The 15,379-nt window shown below is 57.4% G+C and overlaps 1 protein-coding gene across 1 annotated transcript; it reads left to right on the top strand.

Annotated features, from left to right (window-relative positions):
- The first annotated feature begins 251 nt into the window (after positions 1-251).
- MFSD2A (MFSD2 lysolipid transporter A, lysophospholipid) lies at positions 252-10,352 on the top strand. The gene is made up of 14 exons (XM_054223993.1): positions 252-360; positions 481-603; positions 1,159-1,283; positions 4,761-4,884; positions 5,016-5,094; positions 5,695-5,867; positions 5,969-6,059; positions 6,689-6,810; positions 7,123-7,206; positions 8,124-8,207; positions 8,540-8,652; positions 8,861-9,004; positions 9,170-9,346; positions 9,712-10,352. Exons 1-14 carry the CDS (start codon positions 283-285, stop codon positions 9,767-9,769), a joined length of 1,575 nt encoding a protein of 524 aa, XP_054079968.1. The 5' UTR covers positions 252-282; the 3' UTR covers positions 9,770-10,352.
- Positions 10,353-15,379: the final 5,027 nt, after the last annotated feature.

Raw genomic sequence — 15,379 nt, 5'->3', positions numbered from 1 at the left:
GGAGGGATGAGGGATGGAATGATGAGGGAAAAAGGAATGGGGGAATGGAGGGATGAGGGACAGAGCAGATGTGGAATAAGGGTGGGGCCGGAGGGTGGGAGGAGGGAGGGAAGGGGCTGGGGGCTGGATGAAGGGCCGGGGCAGGAGGAGGAGCAGGAGGCCGCTGCCCCGGGAGCGGGAGCGGGGGCGGGGAGCGGGGCGGTCGCGGCTCCTCCCGGGGCGGGGCGTTGCCGGTACAAGGCCCGGGCGGGCGGCGGCGCGGCCCCATTCATCGCGCACGGCATGGCCGGGGGCGGCGGCGCGGAGCGGGCCCGGCCCGGGGGGCTCCTGCCGCCCGCCTGCCGCCAGCCCCGCCGCAGGGTGAGCTCCGAGACGGGTGGGACGGCCGGGATGGGACGCGGCGGCGGGGGTCGGGGTGGGATGAGACGGGACGGGTTGTGGGACGCTTCCCGGGCGCGCTAACGCCGGTCCCGGTTGCAGGAGAGCCGGGAGCGGCTGTCGGTATGCAGCAAGCTGTGCTACGCCGTCGGGGGGGCCCCTTACCAGATCACGGGCTGCGCCCTCGGCTTCTTCCTCCAGATCTACCTCCTGGACGTGGCGCAGGTACGGCCGGGACCGGGGGGAGGGGGGCACCAGGGCCGGGGGGGGGACCCCGCGGAGCCGCTTACCCCGGTGGACGGGCGCGGCCGTGGCTTGCCGGTGCCCCGGCCCCCGCTTGAAGCGGGTATCGGTCATGCAGAAGCCGCGGTCCTGCGTGGGTGTGGGTCCGAGGGCCGTGGGTTTCCACCGGCTCCGTGCCTCGGTTTCCCCAGGCGTTAAACGGGCTGGTGGTGCCCGTCCTGCGGGGTGCAGGAATCCATCTCACCGCCCCAAATGGGGAGGGAGAAGTGCCCCTGGGGCATCCTTGTGCCGGCCGTGGGGTGGGTTTTGGGGAGATCTTGTCCAAAGTGGCAGGAGTTTGGTGTGGAAAGAGCATGGTGGGGTGGTGCTAGGAGGGACTGGGTCACTGTGCCTCAAATCCCACTGATCGATGGGGGAGAGGCTGAGGAACCCAAATGGTGACGGGGTTGCAGTATGGTTGGGATGGTCTTGAGCAGCTCTAGAAGGGCAGCCAGGGGCATGAGGGTCTGCATATCCTCACCCAAGTTCTTCTGGCAGCTGGACCCTTTCTCTGCCTCCATCATCCTGTTTGTGGGGCGAGCCTGGGATGCCGTCACAGACCCCATGGTGGGCTTCTTCATCAGCAAAACATCATGGACCCGCTTTGGCCGTCTGATGCCCTGGTAAGAGCCGCCTGTAGCACCCCACATCCCCGCCTGATATGTCACAGCGCTTCCACTCAGCTTTGGGGAGCCCCTTGGCATGAGGTTTGCGGGGTAGGACGTGCTGATGCCCTGTCTCACTCAAGTGAGGCGCCAAGTGCCCCAAAAAGCCTAAGGTGCTGCTGACAGCTGGGGGTTCAAGTCTGTGCCTGTGACTTTGTCCTCTGTGTCACTGGACCTGCAGCAGCTCCAGCCTCCCCAAGAGCTGTCCCGATGCCACGTTCCAATGCTGGACTTCGTTCCACAGCAGTTGCTGAGCCCTGGATGGCAAGAGGGCCATGTTGCCAGCAGAGCAGGTGGCATCACACCCATGAGGAGGAGGGACGGGGGTGTGCACAGCCGGTGTGTGGTGGTGGAGTGCCGGCTGACCGTCACGAGGGTGCTTTTCTGTCAGGAAAACAGCTATCACAAATCTGAGTGCCTGCATGTGGGTGCTTCTGCTGCCCTTGGGAGCAGGGGGCTGAGCGAAGGGGAGCCGAAGGGAGTCGGAGCAGATTGGATGGGGTTTGTGAAGCCCTGAAGGGCTCGTGACTGCACCCAGGGCAGACTTAAGATGTCTATAAATGCCAGCCCCTGCGTGAGACAAGGAACATTGCAGGGTGCTAATGCCTAAGTGTGGACATGGAGGCATGTCCTGTGCTAAAATAACCCATGTCCTGGGTGCCTGTGGAATTGCTGAAGTACAATGGAGCAAAGGGGGTGGGCATAGGGGGAGCGGAATTAGTCCTTTTTCCCTCACAGATTATACCCTCTGCTTCCGGGCTTTCCTGGAATAGCTCTGAGCAGTGGCATTTGGCTGTTGTTAAAACCAGGCTCCATGCATGGCCTGAAATAGCTTCTCCGCAGCTGCATGTGTGGTGGGGTCTGGGGTCCAGAGATTAGAGCAGAGCTGCCTGCGCGGAGCTGCCTGGGTGTGCAGGCAGGGCTGTGTGGGATAGCCATGCACGCTCGGATGGCCGCTGCCACTCTGCTCTCTGTAATCTCACATCCTCGAGGCAGGGGGTGGGGATGGAGTGGCTGCATTCTTCCAAACGGCTCCTGCTTCGTTAAAATTAGCCAGAGCTTTTGACTTGCGCTGGGCCCCTCAGCAGTGCTGGGGCAGCTGACTGCAAGGAGCTTGCTGCTATTGTACATGGCTCAAGGGCAACTGGCTGAGTCGAATTTGGATGGAGTTGAGATGAGTTTAAACCTCCTGAACTTAGGGTTCGTTGGCCACAGTGGGGCTGGCTGTGTGGGGCTGCACAGCCCCAGGCTGGCGTGGCTGTGGAGCTGCTCTCTGCCTCAGTTTCCCTGTGTGCAGAGCCACGAGCCGCAGGCGATGCAGGATGTGGCTGCAGGGTGGTGGCCTTAGAGGCTGTTGCCTTGACCCCAACCCTCAGCACCTGTGAGGGGACCCTGTGTAACCCCCTGTGTGGGAGGTTTTATTGTCCAAGGTTTCTGTTGGGCTCTGAAGGGTGTGATCTGTGAGGCTGAGCCCCACAAGGCTGCCAGTGGCTTCAGCTTAAAGCTTGGGGCTGTTCTGGGCCCTCTGAAGGGAGAAGAGACCTTCCCCAAGCGCCATCACCTCTCTCCCTTTCAGTTCTTTCATTTTGAAACACTTTTGGGCATGCTTTGTCCCAGCAGCTCATCCAGTGCCTGCTGCCTCCTCTCTCCCAGCCTCGGGGACCTCGCTCTGTCTCCAGCCCTGAGCAGGTCCCTGTTTCTTTGACCACCCCAGACTTCCCAGTGGCTAAACTTTTCCTTGATGTGTTGGTGACCAAAAAGCTTCGGCTTTGACCTTCCTTCTCCGGGGCAGCAGCCGATTGCAAACAGTTAACTGCCGGGCTGGGAAGGGGTGTGTGTGCCGTGGCACAAAGAAACACACCATCAAGCCGTGGCCAATGAGCGGGCGAGCGCGTCACGGCGGCCTCCTCCGAGCTTCTTAATCACCTCGGCCTCGGTCAGAGGTAACTCGAAGTCACTCGTTTGCGCTGCTAGTCAGCCCTGGCCAGGGCTCAGCACCCTGGTGCCGGTGCGGGGCCAAGCCCGTGGGGGATTGGCACGACCGGTGTGCATGCGCTGGCGCCCATGGCGAGTGTGACGTGGTTCCCGCCGCGCGGCTGCAGTGACTCATTCAAAATTTCCCTTGGCTCCACGTATGCGTATGGTGATAAGCGCGCGGGAGAGGAGTGGCTGGAGTAGTCTCGCCTCTTTCCTCCCCCCGCCGGGGTGACGTGCGTGTGGAAAAATGTACATGTGCTGGGTCCTGTGCAGTGCTTCTGCCGGCTTTCCATCCATGGAGATTCAGTTTTTTGCTCTTCTCTGCCCTGCCCCCAACCCCCCCAACTTTAAATTTAAACTTTGCGTCCTGTACGTCAGCCTGAACGGAAAGATCTGACTGTACCCTGGCAGTGGAGCGGCAGAGGACCAGCCCTGACCGTGCATGACTCTGTCCCGTGTCCGGTTTTGCTGGCTTTGTTCCAGGATGTAGCCTCTGTCTAGTAGTTTGTGGAGCGCAGGGTGCTTGGAAATCCCCAAGCAAAATCAGTCTCCTAAACTGATGCGGATGCAAGCTCAACACCTGGCTAGTTCCCTCCAGGAGGAGAAATTCCTCTCCCGAGTGATGGGGTGGCATGGGTGCTTGTGGTGTCCTCAAGCTGCTGGTGCAGGGTAGAGCTGTCTGGGTTGCAGCAGGACAAGGGTTGTGAGATCTGCTGGATGAAGCAGAGAGATGCTCTGGGTGGCTTCCCACTGCAATCACCCTCGCTGGCCGGTCCTGCTCGGACTGCTGGCAAGGCCCAGCACTTGTGCAATCCCCTCTGATCCTCTGTTGCACTTTGCATCCCGTGTCCCTGTGCCTGCAGCTCTGGGAAGCCGGGCAGGGGTGGAAGAAGGAGCCAGCCTGCTGCTGGCTGGTGGTTTGCCCCATCCCTGCCAGCAGAACAGAGTTGACCCGAGGACCAGGGCTTGGGGGGGAGCTGGTGGCAAAGCCAAGCTGGTGAGAGGCATTTGTCATCATCTGGGCCCATGGGGCTGTCGCTGCCTGGCTGTTCCCCAGCCCTTGCCAGGACGAGGGAGGTGGTTACATCCTGCTTCACAGCCTGGGGGAGAGGTTGGGGCCAGGGGTGGAAGCTGAAGGTAGGAGCAGATCAATCACTTCCATCGAAGCAGATATATCTGTTTTTGTAAATAAAGCTCTTCCTTGGAAGTCTGAGTCAGCTCTTCGCCTTTCTGCCCTGTGAGACCTGAGCTGCTGCCTTCAGCCCGGTCTGAATCATCCCTGTGGCAACCACCTCCTGTCAAGGTGATGGAGCAGGGTGGGTCACCCCAGGGCAGCTCAGGAGCCCCCAAAATCAGATGCCTGAACTCCACTGGTCATGTGGCAGCAGGGAGAGTTGGGCTGGTGGGGTTACCTAGGTGCCGTGTGCCTGCCAGGCTAACACTGTGTTTTTCCCAAAGGATCATTTTTTCCACCCCATTCGCTGTCATCTCCTACTTTCTCATCTGGTTTGTGCCAGATATCTCCAGAGGCCAAGTGATGTGGTACCTCGTCTTCTACTGCACCTTCCAGACCCTTGTGACGGTGAGTTGGGCTCTGCACACACCAGGGCTCGTGGGTGAGGATGGAGAGGATGAATCCCTGCCTTCACCTTGCTGAGCTATGCAGAGGGGCAGGTTTCCATCCCTGAGCTAATTCTTCTCATGCCATTGCAGTGCTTCCATGTACCCTACTCAGCGCTGACCATGTTCATCAGCAGGGAGCAGAGCGAGCGGGACTCTGCCACTGCCTACCGTAAGAGTATTTCCTTCTCTTCCTCACCATAGCTGGGGGGCAGTTGGTGCTCAGCTTCTTTGCTGCAGCTCTTGCTGGGGCATGATCCTCCTCCAGATGCCCTGCTGGAAGGGTCATTTGATCACATCACACCCCACCCCAAGGACAGTGCGTGGTGGACATCGTTCAGGGTTTGAATTGCAGCTGGTCCAGCTCTTCCCATTACTCTTCCCTGGCTCCTCCAGCAGACATCCGTGTCTAGTCTGGTGAGAGCTGGGCTGATGGGGAGGTGGTTCTTGTTATGGCCAAGTGCCTGGAGCAGATGATGGGGGATCTGAGCTCCCAAGCTCCTGCTCTGTCATACAGCATTGGGAGCAGCATAACCAAGTCTTGGCCTTGCTTCCTGCCTCAGTTTCCCCAGCAGACACTCTCCTTCCCTGTGCAGCACAGGCTTTATCACTTGGTGATTGGGAGGAAGCTGTAGTAGAGCTGGGCTGGTTCATTTCTTATGGGGAAGGGCAATGAATTGCAGCTGGGGAGGCTCTGCTGTGGAGAAGGGTTTTGCGCCCATGCCCTGGGTGCCCAAGGGCTGTGCTCAGTCCCACTGGCCTCTCCCTCCAGGTATGACGGTGGAAGTGCTGGGCACCGTGCTGGGCACTGCCATCCAGGGCCAAATCGTGGGCAAGGTGGTCACTCCCTGCATCGAGAGCCCCCTCTTCATTGGCAAGACCAACTCCTCGGTGGCCATGGAGGAGCTAAACACGACCCATGACACTGGGTCACTCACAGACACAGTAAGCTGCTGGCAGCCCTTGCCATACTCTGCTTGCCTTCTTGACCGGGCTGGCTCCTGGGACAAACCCCCTCCCTTACCGTTCCCTCCTCTCTTGCACAGAGAAATGCCTACATGATCGCTGCAGGGGTCATCGGGGGACTCTATATCCTCTGCGCTGTGATCCTGTCAGTGGGCGTGCGGGAGAAGAGAGGTGAGGCTTGAGACATGATGGAATACTCTGGATGCATGAAAACACTGTGGCTTCTGCCAGGGGCTCCTCAGGAGCCCAGCTGAGCTCTTGGCCCTTTGTTTGTGGGTCAAGCACTGGAGGAGAGATGCAGGTAGAGCTGAGGTATGGGGACCTGGGGAAGGCACTGCAGAAGGGCAGCGCTGTGGGCAGGAGGCCAGAGCATCTCCAGGGTACATTACAGCACAGCTCTGAGGACTTAGCTCTCCACTCTACATGGTCAGAGATAAATGTTATCTTGCAGTTTTGACTGGCCAAGGTTGCTAGTGCCAACTAGGGCATCCCGGGGTGAGGTGATATCCCAAGCCCAATAGCTTCTGTTCTTCCCTCCCTCTGCTTTGTGACCTTTCCTTCCCTCCCCTTTATCATAGGCAAATCATCCAGGCCATCCCCTCCCCTCCATGGGGCGGAGGAATGTGAGGGCAGGGAGGTCCCTGCAGGCATTGCCTTGACTCCCTTGGGGTGCAATGCTTTAGGTGGGCAGGGAATTGTGCAGGGTGCTCAGCAGCAGGCATGAGGCACTGCACCCCCTTGCACCCAAGGGGTGCTGTTTCAGTAGCTCTAACAATGGGCTGATTTGCTCTGCTCCCCAGAGTCCTCTGAGCTCCAGTCGGACGAGCCTGTCTCCTTCTTCCAGGGGCTGAAGCTGGTGATGAACCATGGTGCCTACATCAAGCTCATTGCTGGCTTCCTCTTCACCTCGCTGGCCTTCATGGTAAGCACAGCTAGGCTTGGAGGATGGCGGAGAGGGAACAGCAGCAGCAGCGCAGCTTGGAGATGGCTGGGGGATGAGCAGTGTAGGGCCCAAATAGGATCCCAGTGGGATGGGAGCATGTGAAGCGGCAGCTCAATGAGCCAGAGCTGCCCCAGGCAGAGAAGGATGTGGCCTTGTGCCCTTGGATGGGTCGGTGAATGGCTGCTTTCTTCCCCTGCTCATGCTTTGAGTGCAGCCTGGCGAGGAGGAGTGCGTGCCTCCGGGTGGCTGGGGTGCCTGTCCCCCACTAACCACTGTCTGCCTCCTCTGCAGCTGCTGGAGGGCAACTTTGCCCTCTTCTGCACCTACACCCTGGGCTTCCGCAACGAGTTCCAGAACATCCTGCTGGCCATCATGGTGCGTACAGCCCCATCCTGGAGCCCCTCAGGGCTGGGACTGTGGTGGGACACACACTATGGGATCCTCCCATGTCCTCCCTAGGAGCTGGCATGGGATGGGTGCTCCGTGGTCTGAGGGGAGGGCTGCTATGGGGCTGCAATAGTGCACCGTGGGGACAGTGACCGAAGGTCCCCTGAGAGAAGGGAAGGGAGAAGGAGCTGCCAAATGTCCTGCAAAGGCCGGGTGAGTTGGCAGGAACAGCGAGGCCTTTGTTCCCATGTGAAGGCAGTCAGAGATGGGGGAGACCAGGAGCCATGGGGGCCTTTTGTCCAAATCCTGCCACTTATCTCCCTTCCCCCCCACCTCAAGAAAAGGATCTCAGTGTTTACTGCCAGGAAGATGGAGCAAAACAGCTCTTTGAGAGCCCTTTCCAGCTTCCCTCATCCCTGGGAACCCTTCCCACCCTCCCTGTTTGACGGGGCAGAGAGGTCCAAGGTGCCAAGGTCCCCACAGAGCCTGGCTTTTGGTCATGCTTTGCACAGGCAGTGGTGAGAAGATCAGGTCCCTTCCCACCGCTGAGGATTGAGTCGGGTCCTCCCTGTGTTTGGGCAGGTGTGCTGGCATCTGCCAAGTGCACTGAGGACAGTGGTGCTGGGTACCAGGGTGCTGTGCAGTGGGGAGGAGATGGCCCCACGTATCTGCTCCAATTGCAAGCTCTCTGTCCTGGGAGCGTAGGCAGCTGAGGGATGGGGTGAGGGTAGGAGTAGGCAGTGTGGCTGTGTGCCAGCCCCAGGAGCGTGTGGAAATCAGAGGTGCTAGAAAAAGCTGGAAATGTGATGGGGGAGGTGGTGTCCAGGAGCTGCTCCTTGCTGGGAAGGGCTCTTACCCCAGATAAGAGCCTGACCAGCAAGTGACACCACAACCCCCTTTTTTAGCTCTCGGCCACCTTGACCATTCCCTTCTGGCAGTGGTTCCTTACCCGCTTTGGGAAGAAGACTGCTGTCTACATAGGCATCTCGGTGAGTGGGTCCCCGTGAGCACAGAGGCTCACATGAGGATGGTGTTTCCCACACGGGGTGAGCAGAGCTGTGTCCCCCCAAGAGGGCCTGGAGCTGGGCAAGGGCTACTGCTGATTTTAGTGCCTGTCCCTCATCCTGTTATATGTGCTGTCATGGATGTGGCCAAGGCCAGCAGAAATGGCCACTGCGGGGCTCTGGGAGGAAGGCTGCACTGCTGCTTCCCTGGCTGTTCCTGTGGTTGGAGGGCTGGCATGCACGGGAGGGGAAGGGGAAAGGCCAAGGGGTCTGGATCAGGCACTGCTGACACAACCTGTTTTCTGCCCCCTATCTAGTCTGCCATACCCTTCCTCATCATGGTGGCTGTCCTGGACAGTAACCTCATCGTCACCTACATCGTGGCAGTTGCAGCTGGGATCAGTGTTGCAGCTGCTTTCCTCCTGCCCTGGTGAGTGCGAGGTCCTGGTGCTCTTGGCACTGCAGCCTGAGAACTGGGCAAGGTGCTTCCAGGGCTTGCCGGAGTGGTTAGAAATCCTTGGGAGGCCTTTTTGCAGTGTTTTCACCCCAAGATGGGGCTCTTGAATGGAAATCTCAGTAGGGAGAGGACATGCTTTGTTGGCTCTGCCCTAGTGTTCACCATTCCACTTTTTGCACAGGTCCATGCTCCCAGACGTCATAGATGACTTCAAGCTGCAGCACCCTGAATCTCATGGCCATGAAGCCATCTTCTTCTCCTTCTATGTCTTCTTCACCAAGTTCACCTCTGGGGTCTCCCTGGGCATTTCCACGCTCAGCTTAGAGTAAATTCTTGCATGGGAGCTGAGGGGTGGGGGGGAAGGCGGCGGGGGGGGGGGTGGGTGGGTGGTGTCTAAATCCAGTTGTGGCTCTGAACCTCTCCCTTCAGGGACAGGTTTGCCTCCTAGAAACTCAGTTTTCTTTGCCTGAAGGTCCCTTTCTGTCTGCAGCTTTGCAGGGTACCAGACTCGAGGCTGCTCACAGCCCAGCGAGGTGAACTTCACCCTGAAGATGCTGGTGTCGGCTGTGCCTGTGGGGCTGATCCTGCTGGGCCTGCTCCTGTTCAAGCTGTACCCCATTGACGAGGAGAAGCGGAGGAAAAACAAGAAAGCCCTACAGGACTTAAGGTGAGCGTCAGCTTGTGCTATGCAGATAGCAAGCCAGTGGAGGGTGTGGGGGCAGGATCAGGCCCAGACGGGTTGGGACACACTGTGACTTGTCCAGGAATCCTCCAGAACTCGTGGGTGGTGAGGTGAGGGAAGGGCTGGCTTATTTTCCGAATTCTGACTTCCAAAGAGATGGCGTGAAGCATTTGAGATCAACAGGGAACCCGCCCCAGTTGCTAAAGAAAACTCGTTTGGGGACTGTGTAAGATGGTGACGTCCCTCTCAAACCCTTCAGAGGCTCCTATGCTCCAAGGCAGAGGTCTGCTTGGAGGCAGGTCTTGCTATGTGGCTCACTCGATGCCTCATCCCCAACCCTTTGCCTGCAGGGAGGAGAGCAACAGCAGCTCAGAGTCGGACAACACAGAACTGGCCAGCATCGTGTGACCCGGGGCTGGGTCCATCGCTCACACCGGGGCTCTCCGAAGGACTTGGCCCTTCCAGGGCTGGACCAGCCTCGTGCCGCTGTAGGTGTGTGCCATTGAGGAGTGCCTGTGCAGAGCATCCACCGACTTGAACACAAGATCTGTGCCGGTCTTGTGCCTTCCATGGGATCCACAGAGCGCTGGTAGTGTACATTACACGAATTGACCCTGTGGTACTTGTATGCCTCATGAGAAACAAGCACTATTCCCTGCCGGGTCCCGGAGACCAGAAGAGCCCGGAGCGGGATCCTTTTGCTCATTAGCACTTGTGCCTGCTGCCCGTCTGTGCCCAGCCTGCGTGGGGCCGATCGCCTGTGGGACCCGGGGTAATGGTTAGTGTACATTACACTGTCAATGTGACCGCGCCAAGGACGTGAGCTCACCTCTGCTGTCTGTACATATGACACTAATTTGGAAAGCTGTTCTTTTTTTATAGAGCCTAATTAACTTAATGATGTAAATATGAAACTATTTCCTATTTGTATATATCTGTACAGAAACCGAACTCAAGGACCTATTAATATTAATTTACATAAAAGTGGGGGAAGTCAGCAGTGTGGGTGTGGAGGATTTTTTTCATTTGGCTGCTTTTTCTGTGGATGTCAGCAAGCCCAGGGTCCCTTTACATGCCACAGGGCACAGGATTGACTTCTGAGCCGAAGGCGCAGGAATGCCGTAATCCTGGCAGGCGGCCGTGCCCAGCAGCCCCTTACCCCTGTGCGGCTCCTTGCTCGGTGCCTGCACCGCAGCAACCAACAAAGGCTCTATTATTTTCTCTCTTTCAAGAGGGAATGGGGGTGGAGGGAGGAATGAAATGAAAGTGCTGGCTGTGGAGATTGTGAACCCAGGGCTGGAAACAGGAGAGGCAGCTGGGGAGTGGAGAGAAAGGGAATGCGGGCTGTGGGTGACACCCAACACTTTCTCCCAGGGCAGAGCGCTGTGCAAGCGCTAATCTTCGTGGGTATTTATACCTTGCTCTCACATTCCCCTCTCTGCAGCAGAAACAAGGAGAGCTCTGCCCTCCCCGCTCAGCAGGAGCACTGCACATCTGTGACAAGTGTAACGCAGAGAGTGGAAAGCAGGCTGGAGTAAGCACAGGGAGAGGATGCACCAGAGATGAAGCAGACACCCATACAGCCAGGGCAAATCCCCAGTGTGAGTGGATTGTGCTGGCTCTGCTGCTCTGTCCTCACGGCCCCTGTGCTGGGGGATAGGGCTGTTGCCTTTTGTTCAGCACATTTGTCACACCAAGAAATTTGTAGGGTCAGTGGCTGAGCCGAGAGTGGCCCCTCTGCGCAGTGGGGCTCGGGGGAAGGATGGCTCATCCTTTGTTCCACATTTGGGTACAAAGGACTGGAATGAGGATGGAGTTTTAAAAATAACCAGAGGGATTAGACCGTAGCTGGGAATGCTTGACTGGGCCCCACTCTGCCACTATGGCAGGGTCATGGAAAGAAGCAAAAGGGATGACGCAAGGAGGCTGGGAGCTGGCTTTGTGCTGAGCAGAGGGCAAGAAGCAGTATTAGCCTTGGCCTGGGAGCTTCCTGCTCCCACAGGGCCAGAGTTTGCAGTGAAAGGAACAAGGGCAGGACAAAGCCAGTGGCAGGGCAGGTGGGTGCCATCTGCACCCTCCACAAGAGGTGGAGGAGGGTGGCAGTGCTCCACAAGCACAGAGCTTGAGATTGTTGCAGAGGTACTGACCCCTGCCCTGCTCCTGGCTGGGTGTGCGAGGGGTAACGCTGGCCATTGCTATGACCTGGCCGCCTCTGAGGGGCGTGGGCAGTGCTGCTGTCTCCAAGGGTTTGAAAGATTGCTGCTAGCTTTTCTTTTCAAAGAGTTTCACCAGAAATCGAGGACATTTTATTCTTTGCCTCCTCTTTCTTGGCTCTGTGGCATTTGTGAGGAGTCTCTGTTCAGTTTTTTTGCAGTCAACTCAAGAGACTAAAAGCACACTGAGCTTGAACCGGGGCCCAGACATTCCTAGCTAAGCACACCTCTTCTATTTGAGGCTTTTAAGAAAATAGATGCTGGGGGGGGTGGCGGTGGATGACCATGGGAGGTGATAGCACTGAGCCCTGGGCAAAACTCCAGCCTTAAAGCAGAGACCACGTCTTGCTTCAGCTGTGATTACAGAAGGCTTTTGCTGCAAGCATGAAGAAATCCTCTCTGGCATGGGAAGTCTTCCCAGCCAGAACTGCAGGGGGAGATGCTGCCTGCACCTACAGCTGGCCTCCAGCAGCAGCTGTGCTACGGCTTAATCCACGCTAACCTTGATGATGAAGCAAATGTGCCCAAGCATCTGGGAAGTGTCCCCCTGCAGAGCTGGAGTTATATTGCTGCTGCGTCCTCCATGCCGGCTGGAGCAGAGACACGTTGGGGCTGATGTACGGGCAGCACTGGCCCTGTGAAATCAAAGCCAGAATATAGAAAATGCAGGGTGTCAGCTGTGTGCTCAGCACCTGCTGAGCTGATGCCTGTAATAGCATATGGGCTGGGGTTGTGCTGCCCAGAAACCATATGTGGGCGCTGGGATTCAGCGCTGATTCCCAGCTGAGGGGCTCTAAGGGGTAGGGAGTTACCTGTCTGGTGCTAGGTGCTTAGGGAGCCTTCACCTGAGTTGGGGGACACTGCTGGCCATGCTGGAAGGGAGCAGAGGGTTTCTGTCCTGCTTAGGGAACCAGGTTGTCTGGTCCCTTTTGTTCACAAGGGAAAGAGCCTTTCATTATACATTGGTGAAGGTGCATGTGAGCAGTGGGCTTTGTAGAAAGAGCCTGGCAGGGGTGCAGGCCCATATCCCAGCACTCAGGTCTTGCTCAGTGGGGAGGGCAGGCTGCTGTGGGCACCCCTCTCTCCACTCATACTCACCAGAGTACATTAGTGCACCCCATACCCTTCCCAGGGCCTCGGGTCAAGCTGCAAGGCTCACCTTGAGCCCTGGGGAAACCTGATGGGTGCCAGCACCCAGTGCTCATGGCTGAGCCCAGACTGGTGGGCAGCTCTGCCGCTCTTGCAGAGCTCTCAGAGGGGCATTTCAGGAGGAAATGCCACAGGGCAGCACCGAGGTGAGCCAGTGACATGCCATCAGGGCTGGATGTGCCAGGGGGAAAGGAGAGAGGGGGCTGGGAGGTGAGGGGGCAAAGCCAGACCTCAACAGGGGGTCTGGACTGGGGCAAAGCCAGACCTCAACGGGGGGTCTGGGCTGTCCTGGGAGGGCACTCATCCTGGTAGGTGACTGAAGGGAACGAAATCAAGCAAACATCAGTTGTGTCCTCCAAAGGGCGGCACATGAACCTGCAAAATTGGACTTGCATTTGCATCCTTTGTTTGTCACCACGAGTAGCTTTGCCAAGAGGCAGGTCCCCCCAGCTCCCCGGACAAGGCAGACAGAGGCAGCGGGACAGTCCTCAGGGTGTCCCTGTTCACCCTACGGGGATAAGTGGAAGTGTGAAAAGTTGCTCCTTGCAGAGGGTGAGGAATAACCCCCTTCCTTATCCCCAGGGAAAGGGCAAAGAGCCCCAGGTTTATCTCACAGCAGGAAGAGATTTATGAAACTTTCAAACTGCAACTGGTGTGGACGGTTTTCCGTGGGCCCCTGGGATGGAGGGACCTTTGTGCCCCACGCTGCAGCAGAAATCAAGGGGTTTCTGGGCTGGTTTCATGGACACGTCAAGCTGAGCCAAGCATGGGCTTCCATGAAAAGGGGTATCTGACAGCACAGCCACCCCACTGTGCTGGTACAGGCTCTGGGGTGCTGGATCAGGGAACAGATCCAGGTGGAAATCAGCTCAGCCTGGGAAGCTCTGGGGAGAAGCAGGATTGCCAGAGCAGGGCTGTGCTCGGGACAGAGGTGCTGGCCAGCAGGTCAGGGCGAGCAGGTCCACCTCCCTGGCACACTGACCAGGCTGGGCTCTGTCACCAGCTAGGGAAGGCAGAGTTAACCCAGGGCCAGCTGCGCAGAGGTATTCCTGGGTATAGCTGTCCCCAGGGGTCACCTTGTCTGTGCCACCCAGCTCAGGTCACTCACTTTATCTGCAAATAGAGATTGAAGGCTACCGACCTGTTTTGGTGGGCTTTAGTTAATATTTTGCAAAACCACTGTTTCCAAAGATGTAAGCAGCCAGTATGTGGCCAGAAACTGATGGGGCAGCAAGACTGTTCCCTGCTACCCAATAAAAAATAATCCATTTTCCCAGGAATTAAACTTTAGATTGCTTTGGTGGGAAATGAAATGCCATGTGCAGGCCATCACTCAGGCTTAGCCTTAACAAGAGATGGCTCAGGGAAATCTGAAAGCACAGGACTGCCTTAGCCTCTGCCAGGACTCCGTCTGCTCCTGTGGAGGACTTAGAGGTGGCTGAGCACCACAAGGCTGGAGCTCGGACCAGTGGCCCCCTCACACCACAACAAAGCAGGGACAAGTGCTCTCCTTCGGCTGCAACAAGCCAAAAGGCACCATCTAGGGGACACAAAGGTATTTCAGCCATTTCATGGCTAAAAAAAAGGAGCAAATATCTCCACAATGCTTTGAGGAAAGGGGGAACAAGGCATCAACAACCTGGCAGCAGCATGGGGAAGCTGTAAACTTTTCCCTGGAGACAGGACAGTGATGGGCACAGGCTGGCATGGTTTACGGGCACCAGGATCCCCCACAGAGCACTGACCTGGTTTACAGTCCTTCTGTAAACACACAGCTCTTCTGGGACCCAGCCTTACCAGGAACTTGATCTTTGTTCCTTCAGGAACCACACTCAGTTTAACGGACCCACCCCAGAAGCAAACACACCAGCCTGGGGCTGGACTGCAGTATCCCCATCAAGCAGCGCTCTTCCTCTCCCTGGTCTCCGGTTATTTCAAGTTCCCCTACCCAGTCTCGTTTCCTCCTCACAGATGTAGCCCCCGAGGACAGCTCCTGCCTGTGCTGCCCACCAGGATCTCCGCTGCCCTCACACCAGTGAGGCAGGACGTGGCTGGTCCTTCGCTGCTCTGACCACAACAGGATGCTATAAAATATAAGTCATTGGCTGCATGGAAAAGAGGTGGTTGTATCTTATTTTCTATTTTGCATCATGTCAATTGATCCTAAAGTGTCTGATCATGATGGAGATGGCTGCAAGAGGCAGATCAGGTGTTGGCAGGATGGAAAATGAGGCAAGACAAACAGAAATCCAGGCAAATGGCATTGGTGACTGCAGGGAGCTGCTTGTTTCCTCTATAGGAAGGACAATGTGGTGGTGCAGGTCACACTTGGCTCCGTGTGCTTTGCCAGGGCAGCAGCTGAGAGCTGGGGGGGGCTGTACGGAGGGGAGGGGGGATAGCGGTGAGCTGCATCTTCACTGAGAAGACACACAACTCCTATCCACTGGCTGTTCAGAAAAATCAACCCCTCAAAGGCTTTTGAACGCCTCCCCAGCTTGCAGGGAGCATGAAGCAGCCAGAGGAGACAACCTCACTAGATGTCAGCAGAGCCACGCTCCCAGCGATCCCGCTCCTAGCCTTTGGCCGATTCCTCCTGTTCCGGCTGGGATCCCACAGATGGAGCCCGGATCTCAGCTCGGGAGCTCATCAGTGGACG

The sequence above is a fragment of the Rissa tridactyla genome, chromosome 18 (assembly GCF_028500815.1).
Source record: "Rissa tridactyla isolate bRisTri1 chromosome 18, bRisTri1.patW.cur.20221130, whole genome shotgun sequence".
Classification (NCBI taxonomy): domain Eukaryota; kingdom Metazoa; phylum Chordata; class Aves; order Charadriiformes; family Laridae; genus Rissa; species Rissa tridactyla.
The sequence above is the reverse complement of the archived record's forward strand: the minus strand, read 5'-3'. Positions and strand labels throughout refer to the sequence as shown.